We start from the raw sequence: 20,145 nt of genomic DNA, 5'->3' as shown, positions 1-20,145 counted from the left end.
CATCCCCACTTTACTGCGCAGGCGGAGTAGTTCTGCAACTGCGCTGTACAGTCCGGATGACGTCAGCGCAATCAGTGAGACGCATGCTGGAGCACAGAAGAAGCTGACCAGGAAGCCGACCTGGCGAGCTCAGCATCTCCACCAGAGGGGACCAGGAGCCACTGGAGCTGCAGCGAGGGCACTGGACGGATGCAGGGAGCTGGAGGAAGCCCCAGGTAAGTGGATGTTTTATTTTTAAATTGCTTGGACCTTCCCTTTAAAGAGAGGCGCTGCAGTACATGGACATTACACATGGAAGAGAAGGTAGCACATTGAATGGGAGGGGCGATGCGGCACAAGGAAAGGTAGTCTCAACACGCCTGACCGAGGGGAAGAAAAAGTACAAAACTGGCCTCACTGCACCAAATAAAGAATAAAACAGCCTTTTAGTATATGATAAGGATGAGGTACCCCAGACATGCGCCCTTATCTGTACTCACAGGCATTCTATCACAGAAGTTAAGTGTCATCATTGTCTGCCATTGTTCATATAGAGAACATACATATGCTAATATTTATTACAGATTATAATTGTTATAAATTCTCCTCCCAGGGGAACTTCATACAAACGCCTTGCATTTTCTCTTTGTAGATCTTGTCAAAATACTCATTCAAAGGCTCAGTAAAATGGTTCTTCCAGTCTCCAGTAGTTCCTGTTAGAAGGGAAATAAAGAATTGGAACAGTGTAAGTCTTTTTATGTTAATACATACTTTCCAATCTTTATTTTTTTAATTTTTTTTTCAGTAAAGGCGTTGAGTAAGTGAGGAAGAAGAAATGCTGTCTGTGTGAATTTCAAGAATTCTAGTTAGTTAAGTGTCAGTTCTTGATTTACAGGACTTAAAGGGACTCCGAGCAGTGCAGAAACTATGAAAAGATGCATATCATTTTAAAGCTCTCTTTCTCCTCTTTCCAATGATATGTAAATCGCCACCCTACGCCTTTTAGTTTTCGCTATTTTTGCGATTGAAATTGCCGCGGCCGCAATTTCAATCGCGAAAAAAAAGAAAACTAAAAGGCGTAGGGCAACGATTTAGGTGTCGCCAGAAAGAGGAGAAAGAGAGCTTTAAAATGATATCCATCTTTCCATAGTTACATTGTATTACACAGGCCGACTTTTTCTGCTGAATGGAGCTGCTGACATTGGGGAAAGTGTCGTCCTGTGTAATACAATGTAACTATGGAAAGATGGATATCATTTTAAAGCTCTCTTTCTCCTCTTTCTGGCGACACCTAAATCGTCGCTCTACGCCTTCTAATTTCAATCGCGAAAATAGCGAAAACTAAAAGGCGTAAGGCGACGGTTTATATATCATTGGAAAGAGGAGAAAGAGAGCTTTAAAATGATATGCATCTTTCCATAGCTTCTGCACTGCTCGGAGTCCCTTTAAAACTCCTACTACCACCCTGCTTTTATTTTTAACCAAAACCCACACTAGTTTTATACACTGTGTATACCTATCTTATACTGTGTACAAGATTCACATTCATTATTTGTATGCTGTATACACATTTGCCACCCAAAACAAAATATGGATCATCAAACATCAAGCACGGGATATCTACCTGAAAAAACTACAATCAAGTAGTGCTCGTCTCACCTTCAAATTTGATTAATCACAATAAAGGGATAAGGGAGCTCAGAGCAAATATGACTACAAAATGTATTAGAGCGTTATAACAATGTAAACAAACAAGACATGCATTAAAAAATCCCCCCTAAAATCAAAGCGATATAGCTATTTTTAACCAAAACCCACACTAGTTTTATACACTGTGTATACCTATCTTATACTGTGTACAAGATTCACATTCATTATTTGTATGCTGTATACACATTTGCCACCCAAAACAAAATGTGGATCATATTGGGTGATAGGGCTAGCAGCTCTGGTGTTTTGAGTCCACCAGGAGTAAAGCGCAATATAAATGTTCTGTGTTGTGCCGTGAATATTTGCGACTGAAGTTGTGAATATTTGCGACTGAAGTTGAATTTCTTGCTCTTGACAACCCTGGTGAGGACAGCCTAGAATCTTCTCAACTTGCTCATTAGATGTTGCTTATTTTTACTTATTTTTTTTTTCACTTGGACTAATCCACTGACTAGCAGTAGTGTTGAGAAAAGGTTTTACATACCTATACTGTAAACATGAACACAGATACACCTACATACAAATCTGTATATATACCATATTTTCCACTATATAAGACGCAGTTTTTCTCTCCAAAAAAAGGGGAGAAAAAGTCCCTGCATCTTATATGACAAAGGCAGGGAATCTTCGACTTATGAAAGCCTGCCGATACAAACTGCCGGCATGTCTGGGATGTGTGTGCCCCCGTGTGCCTCTCCTCCCTCCCCGTGTGTCCTGCCCCCAGGTTTAGCGTGAGTAGCGGCAGCTTACCTATTCCATGCACCCGTGAAGATTGCAGACATCCGTCTCATCTCCACTTCTCCCTCTAGTTTCCGGCTTAAACTGATTGCGACATCAGTTCAAGCCACTCACAAGAGTGAGAAGTGAGAGGAGACGGATATCTGCATTAATTGTGGGCACTACTCGTGCTACACCCAGGGGCCCGGAGACACAAGGGGGAGGCAGGCATGTGGGGGGGGGGGGGGGGTAAGGGGCAGAGACAGAAGGGGACACAGTCAGACCCATGGGGAGAGGTGGGGACACAGGAAGACACATGAGAGATATAGGAGGAAACATGGGGAGACATGGGGGATACAGAAGGACACATGGGGATACAGGAGGACACATGGGGAAAACAGGAGGATACATGGGGATACAGGACACATTAGGGGGACACAGGAAGATGCATGGGGACACAGGAGGACACATGAGGGTACAGGACACATTAGGGGGACACAGGAGGACGCATGGGGACACAGGAGGACACATTAAGATACAGGACACATAAGGGGAACACAAGAGGACGCATGGGGATACACAAAGACACCTGGGGATACAGAAGGACATATGGGGATACAGGAGGACACATGGGAATACAGGAGGACAAATGGGGATAAGGAGGACACATGGGGACACAGGAGGACACATGAGGGCACAGGGGGACACCATTTGGAAGAGAACATGTACAAGACGCTCCTGGAACATGGACACATCAAGTTTAGTATATATATAATTTTTCCCTTGTTTTTGCTCTCTAAACCTGGGTGCGTCTTATATTCTGGAGCATCTTATACAGCGGCAAGTATGGTAAGTCTATTCTCATCTCTATTTTGTAATTAAGTGTGATTCAAGATAGTTGATAGCTATTAGGGCATCCTGACTGTTTAGATTATTTGTTTTTCGTCTTAGCTTGTTGTCGATCTCACCTTTAGCTATGTCACCCTGACTCTTTTTTTTTTAACCTTGTTTGTCAGGATTAAATATATAATAGGAAGCAAATAAATGTAAAATAATGTCTGACCATAATCACCCATCTTGTAGCTTTCTCATTGTTTTGGATAAAAATATGATCAATCTGTGATCTGTCTCCTTTCTGTTATCTGTTTTTCTTTGCTCTGTAAAATTGTAATTAATATTGATCTGCAAATAAATAGAGCTGACTTGATATGAGAACCTGCTTGTCATTTTTCATAAGGGGCAGTCTTACCTGCAGTCAAAAAGTGAACATGGAAAAGAGGGGTGTGTTCATTTTGGCACCACGATTGTCGTTATGGTAACTATATTCCTAGAATGGTTTAACATTGCTTATTTGCCTGTATTTCTCTCTCTACCCTACCTACTAACACTAACCCTCCCATAACTTAAAGGGAACCTTAACTGAACGGGGGGTAAAGAGTTTCAATTACCTGGGGCTATCACCAGCCCCCTGCAGCAGTCCTGTGCCCTCGGAGCCGCTCTGCAATCCTCCGGTCCCCCGCTGTCACTTAGTTTCGTTTTTGACGACTCACCAGTCGGCTGCCCGCCATGCGTATTATTGGACGCATTCCCTACTGCAATTAGCGCTGTTGCGGACCGCAACGCGTACAAAAATATGCGTTGCTGCATATCTACGCGTGCGGAATGCGGCAACTGGTGAGTCGTCAAAAACAAAACTAAGTGACAGCGGGGGACCGGAGGATTCCAGAGCGGCTCCGAGGGCACAGGACTGCTGCAGGGGGCTGGTAATAGCCCCAGGTAAGTGAAACTCTTTACCCCCCGTTCAGTTATGTTTCCCTTTAACCTAAAACTAACCTCTGACAGCCAAGCACCTGATGCTTGCTGCAGCCAACCCCCGCACTGAAACTAAACCCTCCCACCTCCTCCGGCCCCCAGTGCCTGCTACAGCTAAACACCCAAAGTACCCCCCACCCCCAGAGCTCAGCTATATTACGGCACAAAAGCCACCATCACAGTGAGAGGTGAGCAGAGATTAATTGGGGGTTTACCTTTTTCTCAACAATCATGAAATGTTATTTTAGGCTCACACAATGGACCTGATGCATGAAAGGCAGGTACATTTTCCATTACACTGGTAGTGCCACGTGCGGTATGGGGTAACTCACCATGTAACACAGGTTACCACAGCAATGCACGCATTACTGGGGTAGCATCCCTGCCTCTAATAGTGTAATGAGCAATGCTCACATGACATTGCGTGACATGTGGAAGACCGAGAGGAAGGCAGAGGCCACTGGAGTGGATACTTAGTGGTTGCAGCAGGAGCGCTGGAGAGACCAGATGGTGGAAAAGGAAAGCTCTGGCACTGATCAGTGAGTCTGGAAGAGTGGAGAAAGCCATAGGAGCAGGGGAGGGTGGCACTGGTGGAGGAGAAAGGCTGAAGTCCAGGTCACTCCTCTCCATTGGGCACTGGGCAGAGATGGATTCAGATGTAATGAGGCCCTATGCAAGGTAGTAGATTTGGGGGAACCCCTTGTGGTCCTTTTCGTAAGCTGACGTGGAGAGAGGTCACAGGAGGTGGCAAGTGGACCTCTTGACACTCACTAGGCCCCAAGTACCTGCCTAGGTTGCCAGGTGGCTATTCCTTTGGCACCAGGAGGTCTTAATGTAGGAAGGTGGTGCCCCATAAAAGTTTTACATGAGGGCCCATGAAACATAGTTGTGTCCCTGGTACTGGTAAAATTGTTGTGCTGCCTGATATATTAAGTAATGCAGAATCCACTCTCAGTACTTCTAATAAAGATTCACATGACGTTCCTCAGTGTATTATCATACTAGGTTGCAGCATAATCCTTTTGACGTATGTCTCAATCCTACCAGTGTACACTATCTGCGCATGTAAATTTTACCAGTAATTAGTGAATAGGCCACCCTGTCCTCACTCAGGGGTACAGGAACAAATATCGGGGTCAGGAAAGGGCAGAGAGGAGAGGACACTTCTATGGAGATCCACTTTAATTTACATTCAAATCCACATGTAAACTAAACTACCTAAAATACGGTTATTTGCATTCTCAACAGAACCCATGATACCATAATGAAACAAATACCTGGTCCTAAGCCATTAGTTTCCTATCAGTAATTTTCATAATGCGCAAAGACAATACAGAATAGTGATACATTCTGCCTAGTAAAGGTGCGTACACACCTGTGATTGCTGTAGCCCATTGGGGATCCCTTGGGTGACATCGCTGGGCTGGCCAGTACAGACTTGTGTCAGCTGTAAAGCTCACAAAGTGTACTGTAGCTATGTGGATGGGGGCGGAGGGACGACAAAGCGGCGCCGTGTGACATCACAAGCGGGCAAGCGAGCAGCATCTTCAAACAAGTGCCGATTGCTTGGGGGTCGGTGGTTGAGTGCTGCTGTACATACGCTTGATCGTCGTCTGAGGCAGTTGTTGTAGGCCACCTCAGCCGACTTTGTACAAGACTTTACAATTGTAATTGTGTGTGTTTGACTTCCTCACCTTTTCTCATGAAAGGGCTTTTCTCTTGGTCCATGTAATTACTGGGCACCAAACTGAAATTAGACATTTGGTTCTCTTTCATGAACTGGAATGAAGTGTTTTCTACCACGGAATCCACGGCTTTGTCATCCAACTCCTTGCCAAGAAACTTGCAGATCTTCAGCACACTTCCCCGAGGGTCCTATGACAAATGACCAAAGAACTGTCAGCAATTAGTTGTGTATTTTTTTTTTTCAAAAAGCAACTCAACCTTAATTTGTTTTGTTTAAAGGAGGTTTTATTATTTGGCCTTTCACAGGTGTCTGTAGCCCTACTGTAGGATTAGTCCTACAGATACAGTGATTTATTTTATACATTTATTTTTACTTCAGGTTTGCAAACACCATTGACATTTATAACATTTTGATATTTCATAATTCTGTATGAACAAATGGCTTACTTTATAGAGATCCTCGTAGGTCTGTACCATGAAGTTCTCTTTTCCAAGCATTTCCAACCACCCCTTTACATGGTCAAACCACGATCCATAGGGAACTGAAAAATGTATATAAATAAAAAAAATAGAGCACTAAGTAAATAGGGCTGAAATTAAGCTGTTCAGCTTAATCTACGGTATATATATATATATATATATATATATATATATATATATATATATATATATATATAATAGAGTAAGTGCCTCAACCTTCAAGCAAGAAGAAGAAGTAGCGCTCTGCCCCCAGGGCCGGTCCAAGCAAGAAGAAGGGGCCGGTCCCAGCAAGAAGAAGAAATAGCGCCCTGCCCCCAGGGCCGGTCCAAGCAAGAAGAAGGTGCCGGTCCAAGCAAGAAGAAGTAGCGCCCTGCCCCTAGGGGCAGTCCTACACTTGCCGCCGAGCTGGAGGGGGTAGCAGGCAGGAAGGGGGTATTGGGCACAGCGGCAGGGAGGGGGGGTCGGACCCCCCCCCCTCACCTGGGTCCCCCATCTGCGCTCCCCCTCTAGCTTAAGTTCAGCAACAGCCGCCGCTATTAGTAAGAGGCAATGGGCGGGGATGACTCACCTCTTCCGCGTTCCAGCATGCGTTCCACTGTTGTCACTTCCTGCAATGCCATCCACTTACAATACAGTGGGCGGCATTGCAGGAAGTGACGACAGTGGAACGCACGATGGAACGCGGAGGGGGAGCGCAGATGGGGGACCCAGGTGAGGGAGAGCTGTGGGTGGTCCGACCCAATACCCCTTCCTGCCCGCTACCATCCTATGCGGCATATGCTACGCCGCGGGTCCACTAGTACAAATATAAAATACAAACAGTAAGCCTGTTTTACCTGCTAGATTGTTTATTATTGTATATAGCTGCTCTTGTGATTCATATATTACACGCAATACAACTAAAGAAGAGCAGGGCTGAATTTACCTCACAGGAGCCTATAGGCACAGATGTCCTGGTGCTTTACACTTTGCCCTCCATGAACCTACAAACCCCCCACCAAACTGCACTGCAAGTGTGCTGGCTGTCCCAGCTGTCCCTTCTTCCTTACTTCTCTTGCTCATCATAGATAGCCACAGGTGCCGCTTAGTATTAGGTAGTCAGAAGTACCCTCAGTATTAACCTCCCTGGCTGTAATCCCAAGCTACGCTTTAGCCAGCCGCCGGGAGCTCAATGCAGAATATAGTGCGCAGCAGGTGTTTTTACTCACCTCCCGGGGGATCCAGACATCGGTCGCCGCTCACGCTCCTGTCCCCGGAGGCTCTGAATCACTCTGGTGAGGTGGCCATCATTGATCTCACCAAAGTGTTACAGCGCCACCCAGAGGACGGGGGGAAAATTTCAGTACTGGAGCCCAGGGAGGTGAGTGAGACCAGGGGCTGCTGCAGAGACTCTGGCAGCATGATTTTTTCCTGATTTTAAGGTCTGGACCGTTTTAAAAAAGACCCTAAAATCTGGAAATAACCATACCGCCAGGGAGGTTAAAGGGAGTCTGAAGAGTTTTTATTACCTCTTTTTATTCTGAAGTCGTCTCCAGCATTAAGATAAAAGTGGATTTGCTGCATTCCCCATGGCAGAACAAGGTACTTATCCCCCTGAAATACTGGGGCAAAATTCTATGACTTTCCAGGTCGCAGATTTTGCTGCCCGGGGAGACGGAGCTGTGCACAGTAGCTCTGCCTCCTATCCAGTCAATCTCCGCCTCTCCCCACCCTTCTCAGTGAAAGAAGACTGAGAGGGATGGGGAGACTAGAGGCGGAGATCGGCGGAGATTGACTGCTTAGGAGGCAGAGCTACTGCGCACAGCTCTGCCTCTACCAGGAAGCAAAATGCTGCGATCCTGGAATCGATTTAGGACATTTCTGGGGCATAAATACCTCGTTCTGCCGCGGGATGCGGCGAATCAGTTTGGATTTTGAAGCTGAAGATGGCTGCAGAATAAAAAATAGGTAATAAAAAAACGCTTCAGACATTCTTTAACCACCTTAGCGGTATGGACGAGCTCAGCTCGTCCATTACCGCCAGAGGGTGCCGCTCAGGCCCTGCTGGGCCAATTTTGATCAAATAAAGAGCAGCACACGCAGCCGGCACTTTGCCAGCCGCGTGTGCTGCCCGATCGCCGCCGCTCTGCGGCGATCCGCCGCGAGCAGCGGCGAAAGAGGGTCCCCCCAGCCGCCTGAGCCCTGCGCAGCCGGAACAAATAGTTCCGGCCAGCGCTAAGGGCTGGATCGGAGGCGGCAGACGTCAGGACGTCGGCTGACGTCCATGACGTCACTCCGCTCGTCGCCATGGCGACGTAGTAAACAAAACACGGAAGGCCGCTCATTGCGGCCTTCCGTGTTACTTTTGGCCGCCGGAGGCGATCAGAAGAACGCCTCCGGAGCGCCATCTAGTGGGCTTTCATGCAGCCAACTTTCAGTTGGCTGCATGAAATAGTTTTTTTTAAATTTAAAAAAAACCCTCATGCAGCTGCCCTGGCGATCTTAATAGAACGCCAGGGTGGTTAAGTAGCTAGAGGTGACCCCAAGTATTAGGTAGGTAGAGGAACCTCAGTATTGAGTATCTAGAGGTGCCCCTAACTGAAGGGAGATCTCATCAGTGGAATTCAGAGAGCAGGGTGAGTAACCTCTCATTTACACTCTCATCAGGACCACACATAGGGAAGGATGGAGGGAGGCACTTAGAGAGGGGAGTGAGCCACCTTTCTATCATCAGGTGCCTGTAGGGACGTGCCTACAGTGCCTTGTGGTAAATCCAGCCCTGAAGAAGAGGTAATCTATTCTGGGTCTGCAGGCTCAGTAGCCTCTTGTCTCCTAATTTTCTGCCTTCTGTCCACTCCTCAATAAAGACTCTTGAACTGTCTATGTACAGCACAGTGCAGGAAGGAATAATCCCTGGACACACTTTATTAAAGAGACACTGAAGCGAAAAAAAAATTATGATATTATGATTTGCATGTGTAGTACAGCTAAGAAATAACACATTAAGATCAGATACATCAGTCTAATTGTTTCCAGTACAGGAAGAGTTAAGAAACTCCAGTTGTTATCTCTATGCAAAAAAGCCATTAAGCTCTACGACTTTCAAAGTCGTGGAGAGGGCTGTCTTCTGAGTTTTATTATCTCAACTGTTTTCTTTTTCTCTGCCAGAGGAGAGGTCATTAGTTCACAGACTGCCCTGAAAGAATCATTTTGAATGCTGAGTGTTGTGTAATCTGCACATATTAGAGAATGATGCAATGTTAGAAAAAACACTATATACCTGAAAATAAAAATATGAGAATATTTTCCTTGCTGCTAATCTTCTAGTAATTATTCATAGTACACAACCAATTCATTATATCATATTTTTTTGTTCGCTTCAGTGTCTCTTTAAAGCAAACCTGAACTGAGCTAACCCCCAAAATAAAAATATATCTCTGTAAGAACATCATTGTAAAATGCAGCACCTGTAATTGTTGGTGAATTTACACCTGCCATTCTAGGAATGGAATCGACTGCTTGGTTGTTAAAACATGTGGAACAGAAGCCAATGAAAGACAACAGAAAGTGGAAAAAAAGTTTGCCATATTTTAAAGGACAATACCTAATATTTAATTTAAAAAAGAAAAGTCAGTTCAGGTATGCTTTAAATGCTTAAAGGGAACCTGAAGCGAGAGGTATATAGAGGCTGCCATATTTATTTCCTTATAAGCAATATCATTATCCTGGCTATCCTGCTGATCCTCTGCCTCTAATACATTAAGCTATAGACCCTGAACAAGCATGTAGCAGATCAGATGTTTGACATTATTGTCAGATCTGACTAGATTAGCTGCATGCTTGATTCTGGTGTGATTCAGACACTACTGCAGCCATACAGACCAGCAGGGCTGCCAGGCAACTTGTTTTGTTTGAAAGGAAATACATATTGCAGCCTCCATATACTTCTAGCTTTAGGTTACCTTTGAATGTTAGGATTTTTTTCTCAGTAATGGTCAGGGCCGGATTTACCATAAGGCACTGTAGGCACGTGCCTACAAGTGCCTGATGATGGAAAGGCGGCTCACTCACTTCCCCAGTGCCTCTCTCCTGCCTTCCCTATGCATAGGTTACTCACCCAGTTCTCGGCATTCCACTGACGAGATCTCCCTTCAGTCAGGGGCACCACTAGCTACTTAATACTGAGGGTACCTCTGGCTACCTAATGAAATGGGACACCTGTAGCTATGACAGGCAAGGGAAGTAAGGGAGAAGTGACAGCTGGGCCAGCCAATGGTTCGGCAGGAGTTTGTAAGTACATGGAGGGATAAGTCTAGGATGCCAGGACATCTGTGCCTATAGGCTCCTATGATGTAAATCCTGGCCTGGTAATGGTCCTTTAAGTCCACAGGTTGTAAATGGGAAACGACAAACATGCAAATATCTTTCCCTCTTGTTCTCTCTCTTCTTTTTTCACATTATTTAACATTGTGTGTTTGATGTACCGTATATACTCGCATATAACCCGACCCGCATATAAGCCGAACCCCCAACTTTTACCTGAAAAATCAGGGAAAAATGATTGATCCCCATATAAGCCGGGGGTAGGAAATGCTGGCCGCCTTATTCCCATAGTGTGTCCCAGTATAGCTAGTAAAGTGCCCAGTATAGGTAGGTAGTGCCCCAGTATAGCTAGTATAGTGCCCAGTATAGCTATTATAGTGCTCAGTATAGCTAGTAAAGTGCCCCAGTATAGCTAGTATAGTGCCCAGTATAGCTAGTATAGTGCTCAGTCTAGCTAGTAATGTGCCCCAGTTTAGCTAGTATAGCGCTCAGTATAGCTAGTAATGTGCCCCAGTTTAGCTAGTATAGTGCTCAGTCTAGCTAGTAATGTGCCCCAGTTTAGCTAGTATAGTGCTCAGTATAGCTAGTAATGTGCCCCAATTTAGCTAGTATAGTGCTCAGTATAGCTAGTAATGTGCCCCAGTTTAGCTAGTATAGTGCTCAGTATAGCTAGTATAGTGCTCAGTATAGCTAGTAATGTGCCCCAGTTTAGCTAGTATAGTGCTCAGTATAGCTAGTAATGTGCCCCAGTTTAGCTAGTATAGTGCTCAGTATAGCTAGTAATGTGCCCCAGTTTAGCTAGCATAGTGCTCAGAATAGCTAGTATAGTGCTCAGTATAGCTAGTAATGTGCCCCAGTTTAGCTAGTATAGTGCTCAGTATAGCTAGTAATGTGCCCCAGTTTAGCTAGTATAGTGCTCATTATAGCGCTCAGTATAGCTGGTCCGCCGGTCCCCCGCTCCACCCACGGCAAGCCAGGAAAGAGCGGTTCCCATAGTAACAGGAAGCCGCGCTCTTTCCTGCCTCCTGCCTCGTCACAGTAGCAGCGCCGGGCGCGCTGCTGTGAATGTTTACAAGCAGCACGGAGAGGGGAATAGAAGATGCGGAAAGGTAATAGCAGCGGCGGCGGCCTTGGGGGGAGCGGGGGACCCGCAGACCAGTGGAGGGGGGGACCCGCGGACCAACATGACTCGCATACAAGCCGACCCCCCAACTTTTGGCCCCCTTTTTGGGGGTCAAAAATTCGGCTTGTATGCGAGTATATACGGTATTAGGCCTCGTTCACATCAGTAAGCGCAGATGGCCATGTGACCGAATGCCATGTGTATGCATGCGCTGCGCTGCTGACTCCAGTCACTACAGTGAATGGGACAGCTCTGTGAGTCCCGAAAAATAAATGCAGCAGTGCAATAGCGCATCACACTGCTGGGCAGTGCATATGATGGGAACGTCAGAAGTGCTGTCTATGTACTTCTACCATTCTTGCTTGTCGCACACTATAAACGCTGCCCAAATGCACACAGCAGCGTGTAGTGGGAACGAGGCCTAAATCCTCATACACACACCAGAGAATTGTCAGGTGGTCAGGGCCATATCTGCCGAGAATCTACCATGCATTTAGCCTCCCCGATGTACCGCCAAGCGATGAATTTAATAGATTTGAATACTGAACTAAAATTGAGGGCGTATTAATATGTTTAGCTGAAGTTTCTCTTTAATAAGTGAAAAAAAAAAACATTTTATTTTAATTTTGAAGCTTACTCACTGTCTCCCGTTAAAAAATCTTTAACAAACTCATCAAAACTTTCAGGATCTTTATAGAAGGAGGTCATCTTTGCAAAGTAGTAAAGAGAGACGGCAACATCTTTGGGATTTCGGACTGTGTATATAACCTGAAAAGATTTTTAAATACACAATAATATAATAAGCATATAATACAATGCCACAATATGTTGGCGCTTTATAAATCAATAAAAAATATTATTCATATTTATATATAAATATAGAATAAAAACACTATAATTATAACTTGTATAGGTAGTGATGTCACAAGAAACCCAAAGAGGAAGCCAGTCTGTGCTGCTTCTCTTCCACAACATTGAACAGAACACAAAGTTAAAGTAAAGCACAGAAGATACAATTTAAACATAAAGGCCTGAGCCCACTAACGCTGTTGTGTCCGCTTCTGTCCACTTCAGCATCTGTAAGGTCTTGTTCATATTAGTGCGTTCAGAAAAGTATTTAAGTGCATGATAAAAACCGCATGTGTTGATGCACATTTCATAACACGTTACAGTGCGTTGCAGCGCACTTTTTTTAAGCGTACCCATGCATTTACATGAGGCGCCAAAAAGAGTAAAAACAATACTAAGGTTAAAAACTTGGGGGGAGACGTACTCACCACCCATCCAACAGACCAAAAACCAATAGAAATCACACTGTTTGGTCAAAAATCAGCAATTTATTAGTACTCCCGGGTGCTACGCGTTTCACGGGATTATCCCGCTTCCTCAGGCAATCAAACAGGAGCACAAGCTACAGAAAAATACAAAACAATAACATACATAAATTAAGGACCCCAAATGCTTGTAATAATTTAAATCATTCAAAACAGGAGTCAGCGCTCCACAGGATAAAAGTGCAAATCACAGTGCAGGCATGTAGCTTGAATACATAACAACTTCAAACCTTAATCACTAAGATTCATTTGAATATCTATATGAGCAGGTGTTCCAGGGATATACCTTATAAACAGATGTACATTCTGTGTATCCTATGTGCCGCTGGCTTCAGTGTCATAATAAATCATAATGGCTCGTGGTTTAAGATGGCCTCAAATGGTGGTGATAGTATATTATATATTACCTAATAAAAGTGACCAGGTCTATAGTGGCTTAGCTTGAAATGAAGTGATCACCGAGTGGATTGCATAATACAGTGCTCGATATATCCATAATAGGAATTCAGGCCTAGTGTAGACAAAGTAATAAAGAAGACTTACCAGTTGGGGGTCTGGAACGAGCTAAAGCGCCTCAGTGGAGAGCGAGGCGCACTGGACACTATAAATAGCCTCAATGAGCGGAGAACACCGTCTCCGCATTGTCATGTCTAACTTCCGCTGTGCTAGGCGGAAGTGACGTTTGGCGCGCATGCGCCGGAGGATGTCGGCCCCATTTTGGAAAAGGTATACTGTTGGCATCATGTGATCCGCTTGTATGCGGCTATCCATAGCTCATGTGCGTCCAACGTGACGCGTAGGTATACAAAATATTGGCGCTGCAGGCGCCTAACTGCCAAAAAAACGCCCAGACATTTTTATGCGTCAAGATAGACGCCAATAGTATTAGTGTGCAAACTGCTAACGGTGGTGGGAGCTCTAACCAGGGGGATCCAAGGGGGTACCTGGATAATGTTTAGATATAAGAGACTAGGGGAATTCTATTAGAAGGAATTCAACATTCATATCCCATTTCTTACATTTTTCACGGAAGGTAAACAAGAATACATATTATATAAAACAACAAACTGGAGTACACATATAAATTGATATAAAATAAACAGATAATTAAAATAAATAAAAATTGTTTTTATAAAAAACAATAGCCAAAAACATTATTATCTCAATGAATCTAAATAGATAAAAGAGAGGACAAGTATAATAAAACTTTATCAATCATGGTGCAACTAATGGCACACATAAATCCAGTATCGTATGGGTATAAACACCTCAGGGTTGCCAACCCAATTTCTCATTTTTCCTGGACAAAATGGTCAAAAAATCTGGACAGCCCAAATTTTGGGCGGACAGGGGGCGGAGTCAGGGGCGGGGTCAGTAGCGGGCTTTTTAGGGAACTTCTTGTGAATTTCGGGAGGAAAGAAACATACTGTAGCTGGAGCAGGTGATTACTGCATATGGCTCATGTGAAACAGCCCACCTGAACTGAGAAGGCTTGTTTCCCGATAAAAGAAACATGATGTCCGTACTATATAAATACATAATAATAATAATATGGTAGGACATTAGACTATGACTATGGTAGGATTAGATTGTGAGCTCCTCTGAGGACAGTCAGTGACATGACTATGTACACTGTAAAGTGCTGCAGAAGATGTCAGTGCTATATAAATACCTAATAATATGGTGGGACATTACACTATGACTATGGTAGGATTAGACTGAGCTCCTCTGAGGACAGTCAGTGACATGACTATGTACTCTGTAAAGTGCTGCAGAAGATGTCAGTGCTATATAAATACATAATAATAATATGGTGGGACATTACACTATGACTATGGTGGGATTAGACTGTGCTCCTCTGAGGACAGTCAGTGACATGACTATGTACTCTGTAATGTGCTGCAGAAGATGCCAGATCCTCTGGTCCCCTGCAGCGCCTAACTTTTGGTTCCGGCACTCAGCACGTTAATAGTCACTGACTGCACCTGTGCGACCCTGTCTGGCTGCACAGGCCCAGTGGCCCATTTACCCGCTGAGTCGCTGGGACCAAAAGTGGGGCGCTGCAGGGGACCAGAGGATCTGTTTGTGACCGCGCGGACTGAGTCGGGCAGAGAGCGGCTGGAGGGAGGGGGCCAGTAAAAGCCCCAGATAAGTTACTCTTGCTTTTTTTAGGTTCCCTTTCAAGCAGACCTTAACTCAGAACTTCCTCTATGCTCTGAAAGATAAGCAACAGCATAATAACCTTTAAAGAAAAAACATTTCTTTGTTACAGCTAATACAAATCCTACAATAATTCTGGAGCGTATCTACTTCCTGCTTTCTTGGAAGCAAACATATTGTTAACATACTGTGGTTTAAAATGAGCTTATCTGCCATGGCAGTCAGGTGACACAGGGAGAGATCAAATTACAAATTGTGGACAGCATAGTGGCGTAGTGGTTGCAGCGCTGGGTCCCTGGTTCCATTCCCAGCCATGGCAAAGAGTTTGTATTATCTCAGTGTGACTGCGTGGGTTTCCTCCAGACACTCTGGTTTTCTCCTACACCCCAAAAACATACAGATAACTAAAAATTGGCTTCCCCTAAAATTGGCCTATTGTATTGACATACACGATGGAGGACACATAACTACAGTTGGGATTAGAGTGCGAGCTCCTCTGAGGACAGTTAAATGGCATGACTATCTACAGTATGTACAGTGCTGCAGAAGATGTCACGCTACAGCAATACTAAATAATAATAAATAGACACAAATGAAGAGGAATTAAACAGGCTAAATTCTCTAAATACATATGGGTGTATTTCTCCATACTTCCCTTCTGTCCTCAGGTCACACAAACACTTTTAGGAATGAAAGAACTACTTTGCCCCCCTCACCTCACAGTGCAGTAGAAAGCTGAAGCTGTCCCTTCCCTCTGCATCGCCTGCTGTAAGAATACAGGCATGATGCATGAATGAACTGTGTGACCTGGTGGCCAGTGGTCACAATCAGCCAGCTGTCAGACCGGAGCGAGGCGAGCCCTAATAAAACATGAGATGAGGGAAAGCTATTACAGATATAGGAAAAGGAAGGGAGACCGCTACACTCACATGTATGACCAAAGGGGAGCACGGAAATCAGTAGCCAAAATCCACATGAAACGAAGGAAGGAATCCCGCTGCACCAATTGGTCGGGTGAAAGTAGAAAATCCTTTATTGATATTTCAATCCATCATCAGTGTTGCAATAAAAGGCTCACGCGTATCGGAGCATAAAATAGCTCCTTAATCATAGCATACTAACATGAGTGTGTTAACAGGTTATATAGTGCAATCGGCCACACCCCTAGAGGTGTGAGCCCTGTGCTTAAAGGTATACATAACATAGTATAAAAAGGTGATTAATGACACCATAATGCATATATAAAATCTTCATTTAAAAACAGTAGATACAGTATGACATTACTACTTAAAAACCTACCAAAATATCCACCCAATATCTGAAATAAGCTGCAATATCGCACATACACTGGATGGTATTTATTGATGTTAATCGTAGAAAGTATTTAGATCCAATCTGGAATAAGACGGGAGGCTTTCTGGATCTGGAAATTGGGGACCCGATCCCCTACAGGATTAAATTCCAGATTGGATCTAAATACTTTCTACGATTAACATCAATAAATACCATCCAGTGTATGTGCGATATTGCAGCTTATTTCAGATATTGGGTGGATATTTTGGTAGGTTTTTAAGTAGTAATGTCATACTGTATCTACTGTTTTTAAATGAAGATTTTATATATGCATTATGGTGTCATTAATCACCTTTTTATACTATGTTATGTATACCTTTAAGCACAGGGCTCACACCTCTAGGGGTGTGGCCGATTGCACTATATAACCTGTTAACACACTCATGTTAGTATGCTATGATTAAGGAGCTATTTTATGCTCCGATACGCGTGAGCCTTTTATTGCAACACTGATGATGGATTGAAATATCAATAAAGGATTTTCTACTTTCACCCGACCAATTGGTGCAGCGGGATTCCTTCCTTCGTTTCATGTGGATTTTGGCTACTGATTTCCGTGCTCCCCTTTGGTCATACATGTGAGTGTAGTGGTCTCCCTTCCTTTTCCTATACCTACATGGCCAGCTGAGACCAGCTCCCACAGTATGGGTGTAATCCTCAGACATTTTTGCATATTTATATTCCACATCAGCTGTTGCCAGCATTGACATTCACTCTATCCTACCATCCCTCCTTGTATCCGTGGCTGTCATATATATCCTATGGTCTGTTGCCTGGTGATAACGGAGGAAGTTCCCATACTCTACCTACCTGGGACTGCGTGTGTTTCCTCCTTCTTGGAACTGTGGATTTGTTTTGGGGTCTGGAATGGAGGCCCGTGCCCTGCGGAGTCGTGTTGCGCCTCCCCCTGTGGAGAGTGAAGATGTGGGGCGCACGGGCTCACAGTCGGCTACAACGGGGAAACGGGCTACAACAAAATGGCCGCCGCTACAGGATACCACGCCAGCAGTGGATCCGTCCAGGCCTAATGGAAGTGACGTCATCACTCATAGCCAGGAACCCATACAGTCGGCACCCGCCCTTTCCACTACTCCGCAGGCTCCACGAGCAGAATCCGAACAGTGGGAGTGGACGGATGTCCCCCACCAACCGTTGCTACCATCAGAGGATGCTAACACTCAGCGGGGGAATTGGACAGAAGGTGCCCATGTACGGGCGGACACTTTTGGGGCCACACTATCGTCTGTAGCAGATAACCTGAGGTTGTGCCTGACAAAAGGATCCAGACAGGCCTCGACTGATGTGAGTAGCCATCCCTATCCTACTTTGTATACTAAAGGAAATTTGCAGGACTGGATAAAAAAGGGGGCTATCCCTAAATCTTCCCATGTCCAGGAACTCATTAGGGGCTTTACTGCAGCCAATGAGGAACATTGTAAAAGTAATAATAGTACCATGAACTCCTTTATACAGGACAATTCGCAAGCTCCTGACATACGCAATATAGATACGCTTAAAGACAGTGCTGTTTCCTCTGGGAAAGATCTTGTTGCTAATAGATCAACTTTAGATCCTGTTTCAGGTGCACAGGCAGCCAATCTGGCTGGCTCAGAGCCAGCGGAACCAGAGCCTGATTTTGCATTGGACATTTTAGGTGAACTTCTGATGTACCCTGATAAGATTGACAAATACATGTCTGTGTTTTCTAAGCAGCCAGGAGTGTATAACATTGATCCTGCTATGAATCTGCAATCTTCTTTTTCAGGTTTAGAGGGTCTATTGGACAAGGAAACTCGGTTATGGTGGGATATTACCACTTTAAAACACTATGTATCGGAAGGGATGATTCCCAGGGGGCTACGCATTAAAAAAATCCCCACTACCATCTATTCGAATCAGTTTGTGACCGAATGGAACCAGGTGCTGACCGACTGTTCCATTCGTCTCATGAAGCTGATTATAGTGTATGAGGAACAGAAACTGACAGACATCAAGGTTCAAATTTCAGATACTAGAAGAGAACTGAATAAGTTCTCTTCTTTTGAACATTTTGATGAGCTCATGAATAAAATGAAAGAGAATGTCTCTAAATTAGAAAATCTAATCATGAACACCAAGCGTACCAAATTCCTCAGGGATTCTGGGGATTATAAAAACAATGTTGTGTATGAATGGGGTAGGTGGGAAACTTTGTATAGATCACCTAGATCCATTCTCCGCAGACCCAGACACAAAAAGGTTAGTTTCAGCTCCGCAGATAGTATGGGTTCAGCCTCTGACTCACCAGACAACAGAGAGGAGAGGGTCCAGTCCGTCTTTTCTGGCACCCCCAAACGGGGGGGGGACCAGCGCGGACTGACCATCCAGGAAACCCCTCCAGGCCAACCGTCCTATTACCAACGCCCCAAGAAGAGCAGGGGGAGATACAAGAAAAGAGGTGGAAGCGGACTAGGAGGGCAGGCCGAAAGAAACGGAAAGTGATTCATTCCCCAGCCACTTTAAATGTAATTAATCTATCCAGTATCGAACTTTCCCCAGACCAGATCTCTCTCCTTTCTAGGGGTTTATCTTATGCACCTACACATCATTTTGACATCTTCAATACCATGCTGGATGTGAACAAGTTTGTTCGCAACCTGATGGTCAAGAAGCACTTCTTGGAGGGTGACGGCCTGGGTGGGGTGGAGGACGGGTTGGGGGTGTCCCCGGGGCCCCATCGCCTTCCCGCCCCGGAGGCTGGGCAGATCCCTCCATTCCAGGAGGCTTCTCTCATCCTCATGTTGGACCAGTTGTCCAGCATGAGTGATGGCCCAGCCTCCGGGGCGGCTCCGGGCCCCGTGGCCACCTCCAATTCCCGCTTCTACCCCATCCAGGCCAGAACTCCTATCGTGGATGTCTTCCAGGATTTGGTTGAAAAGGATCTCATGCGAATTAAAAGGGCCAATAAGGCGGCTTCCGATCTGTCACGGCAAGAACAGGCAGCACTACAGTCCCTCCAGAATAACAAAGCGATAGTTATTCGCAATGCTGACAAAGGGGGGGCTGTGGTGGTCCTGGATTCATCTGCCTATCGGAGTGAGGCGCTACGACAATTGGAAGATACAGCCACCTATGAGGTATTACCCAGTGACCCCACGCAATGTTTTAAAGCTGAACTTCAGCAGTTACTTGATTTGGGGGTTTCGCTGGGTATTTTCGGCCAGAAAGAGCGGGAGTATCTTTTGGTGGAGGCACCCATTGTACCTATTTTCCATCATTTACCCAAAGTCCACAAGCCGGATGTTCCTCCCAGGGGCCGTCCCATTGTGGCGGGGATTGGCTCTCTCGGGGAACGCCTGGGACAGTGGGTGGATGGGTGTCTCCAACCTCTAGTGCGCCGCTTACCTGGATTTCTACGTGACACAACCCATTTGCTATCCAGTCTAGAATCCCTCCATTGGGACCAATCCTTTGTTTGGGTCACAATGGATGTGGCCTCGTTGTACTCTT

The 20,145-nt window shown here is 45.1% G+C and overlaps 1 protein-coding gene across 1 annotated transcript in view; it reads right to left on the bottom strand.

Annotated features, from left to right (window-relative positions):
• Positions 1-227: 227 nt before the first annotated feature.
• The window catches only part of LOC137522801 (sulfotransferase 2B1-like), a 61,075-nt gene continuing 41,157 nt past the window's right edge, over positions 228-20,145 (bottom strand). The window contains exons 4-7 of the mRNA XM_068242893.1: positions 12,451-12,577; positions 6,352-6,446; positions 5,913-6,093; positions 228-692 (exon numbers count right to left, since the gene is read on the bottom strand). Coding sequence (XP_068098994.1) covers positions 574-692; positions 5,913-6,093; positions 6,352-6,446; positions 12,451-12,577 — 522 coding nt within the window. The 3' untranslated portion in view covers positions 228-573. The remainder of the gene's footprint in view (positions 693-5,912; positions 6,094-6,351; positions 6,447-12,450; positions 12,578-20,145) is intronic.

This window comes from Hyperolius riggenbachi, chromosome 6 (genome assembly GCF_040937935.1).
Source record: "Hyperolius riggenbachi isolate aHypRig1 chromosome 6, aHypRig1.pri, whole genome shotgun sequence".
Classification (NCBI taxonomy): Eukaryota; Metazoa; Chordata; class Amphibia; order Anura; family Hyperoliidae; genus Hyperolius; species Hyperolius riggenbachi.
Note: the sequence above shows the minus strand (reverse complement) of the source record. Positions and strands in the feature narration are given on the sequence as shown.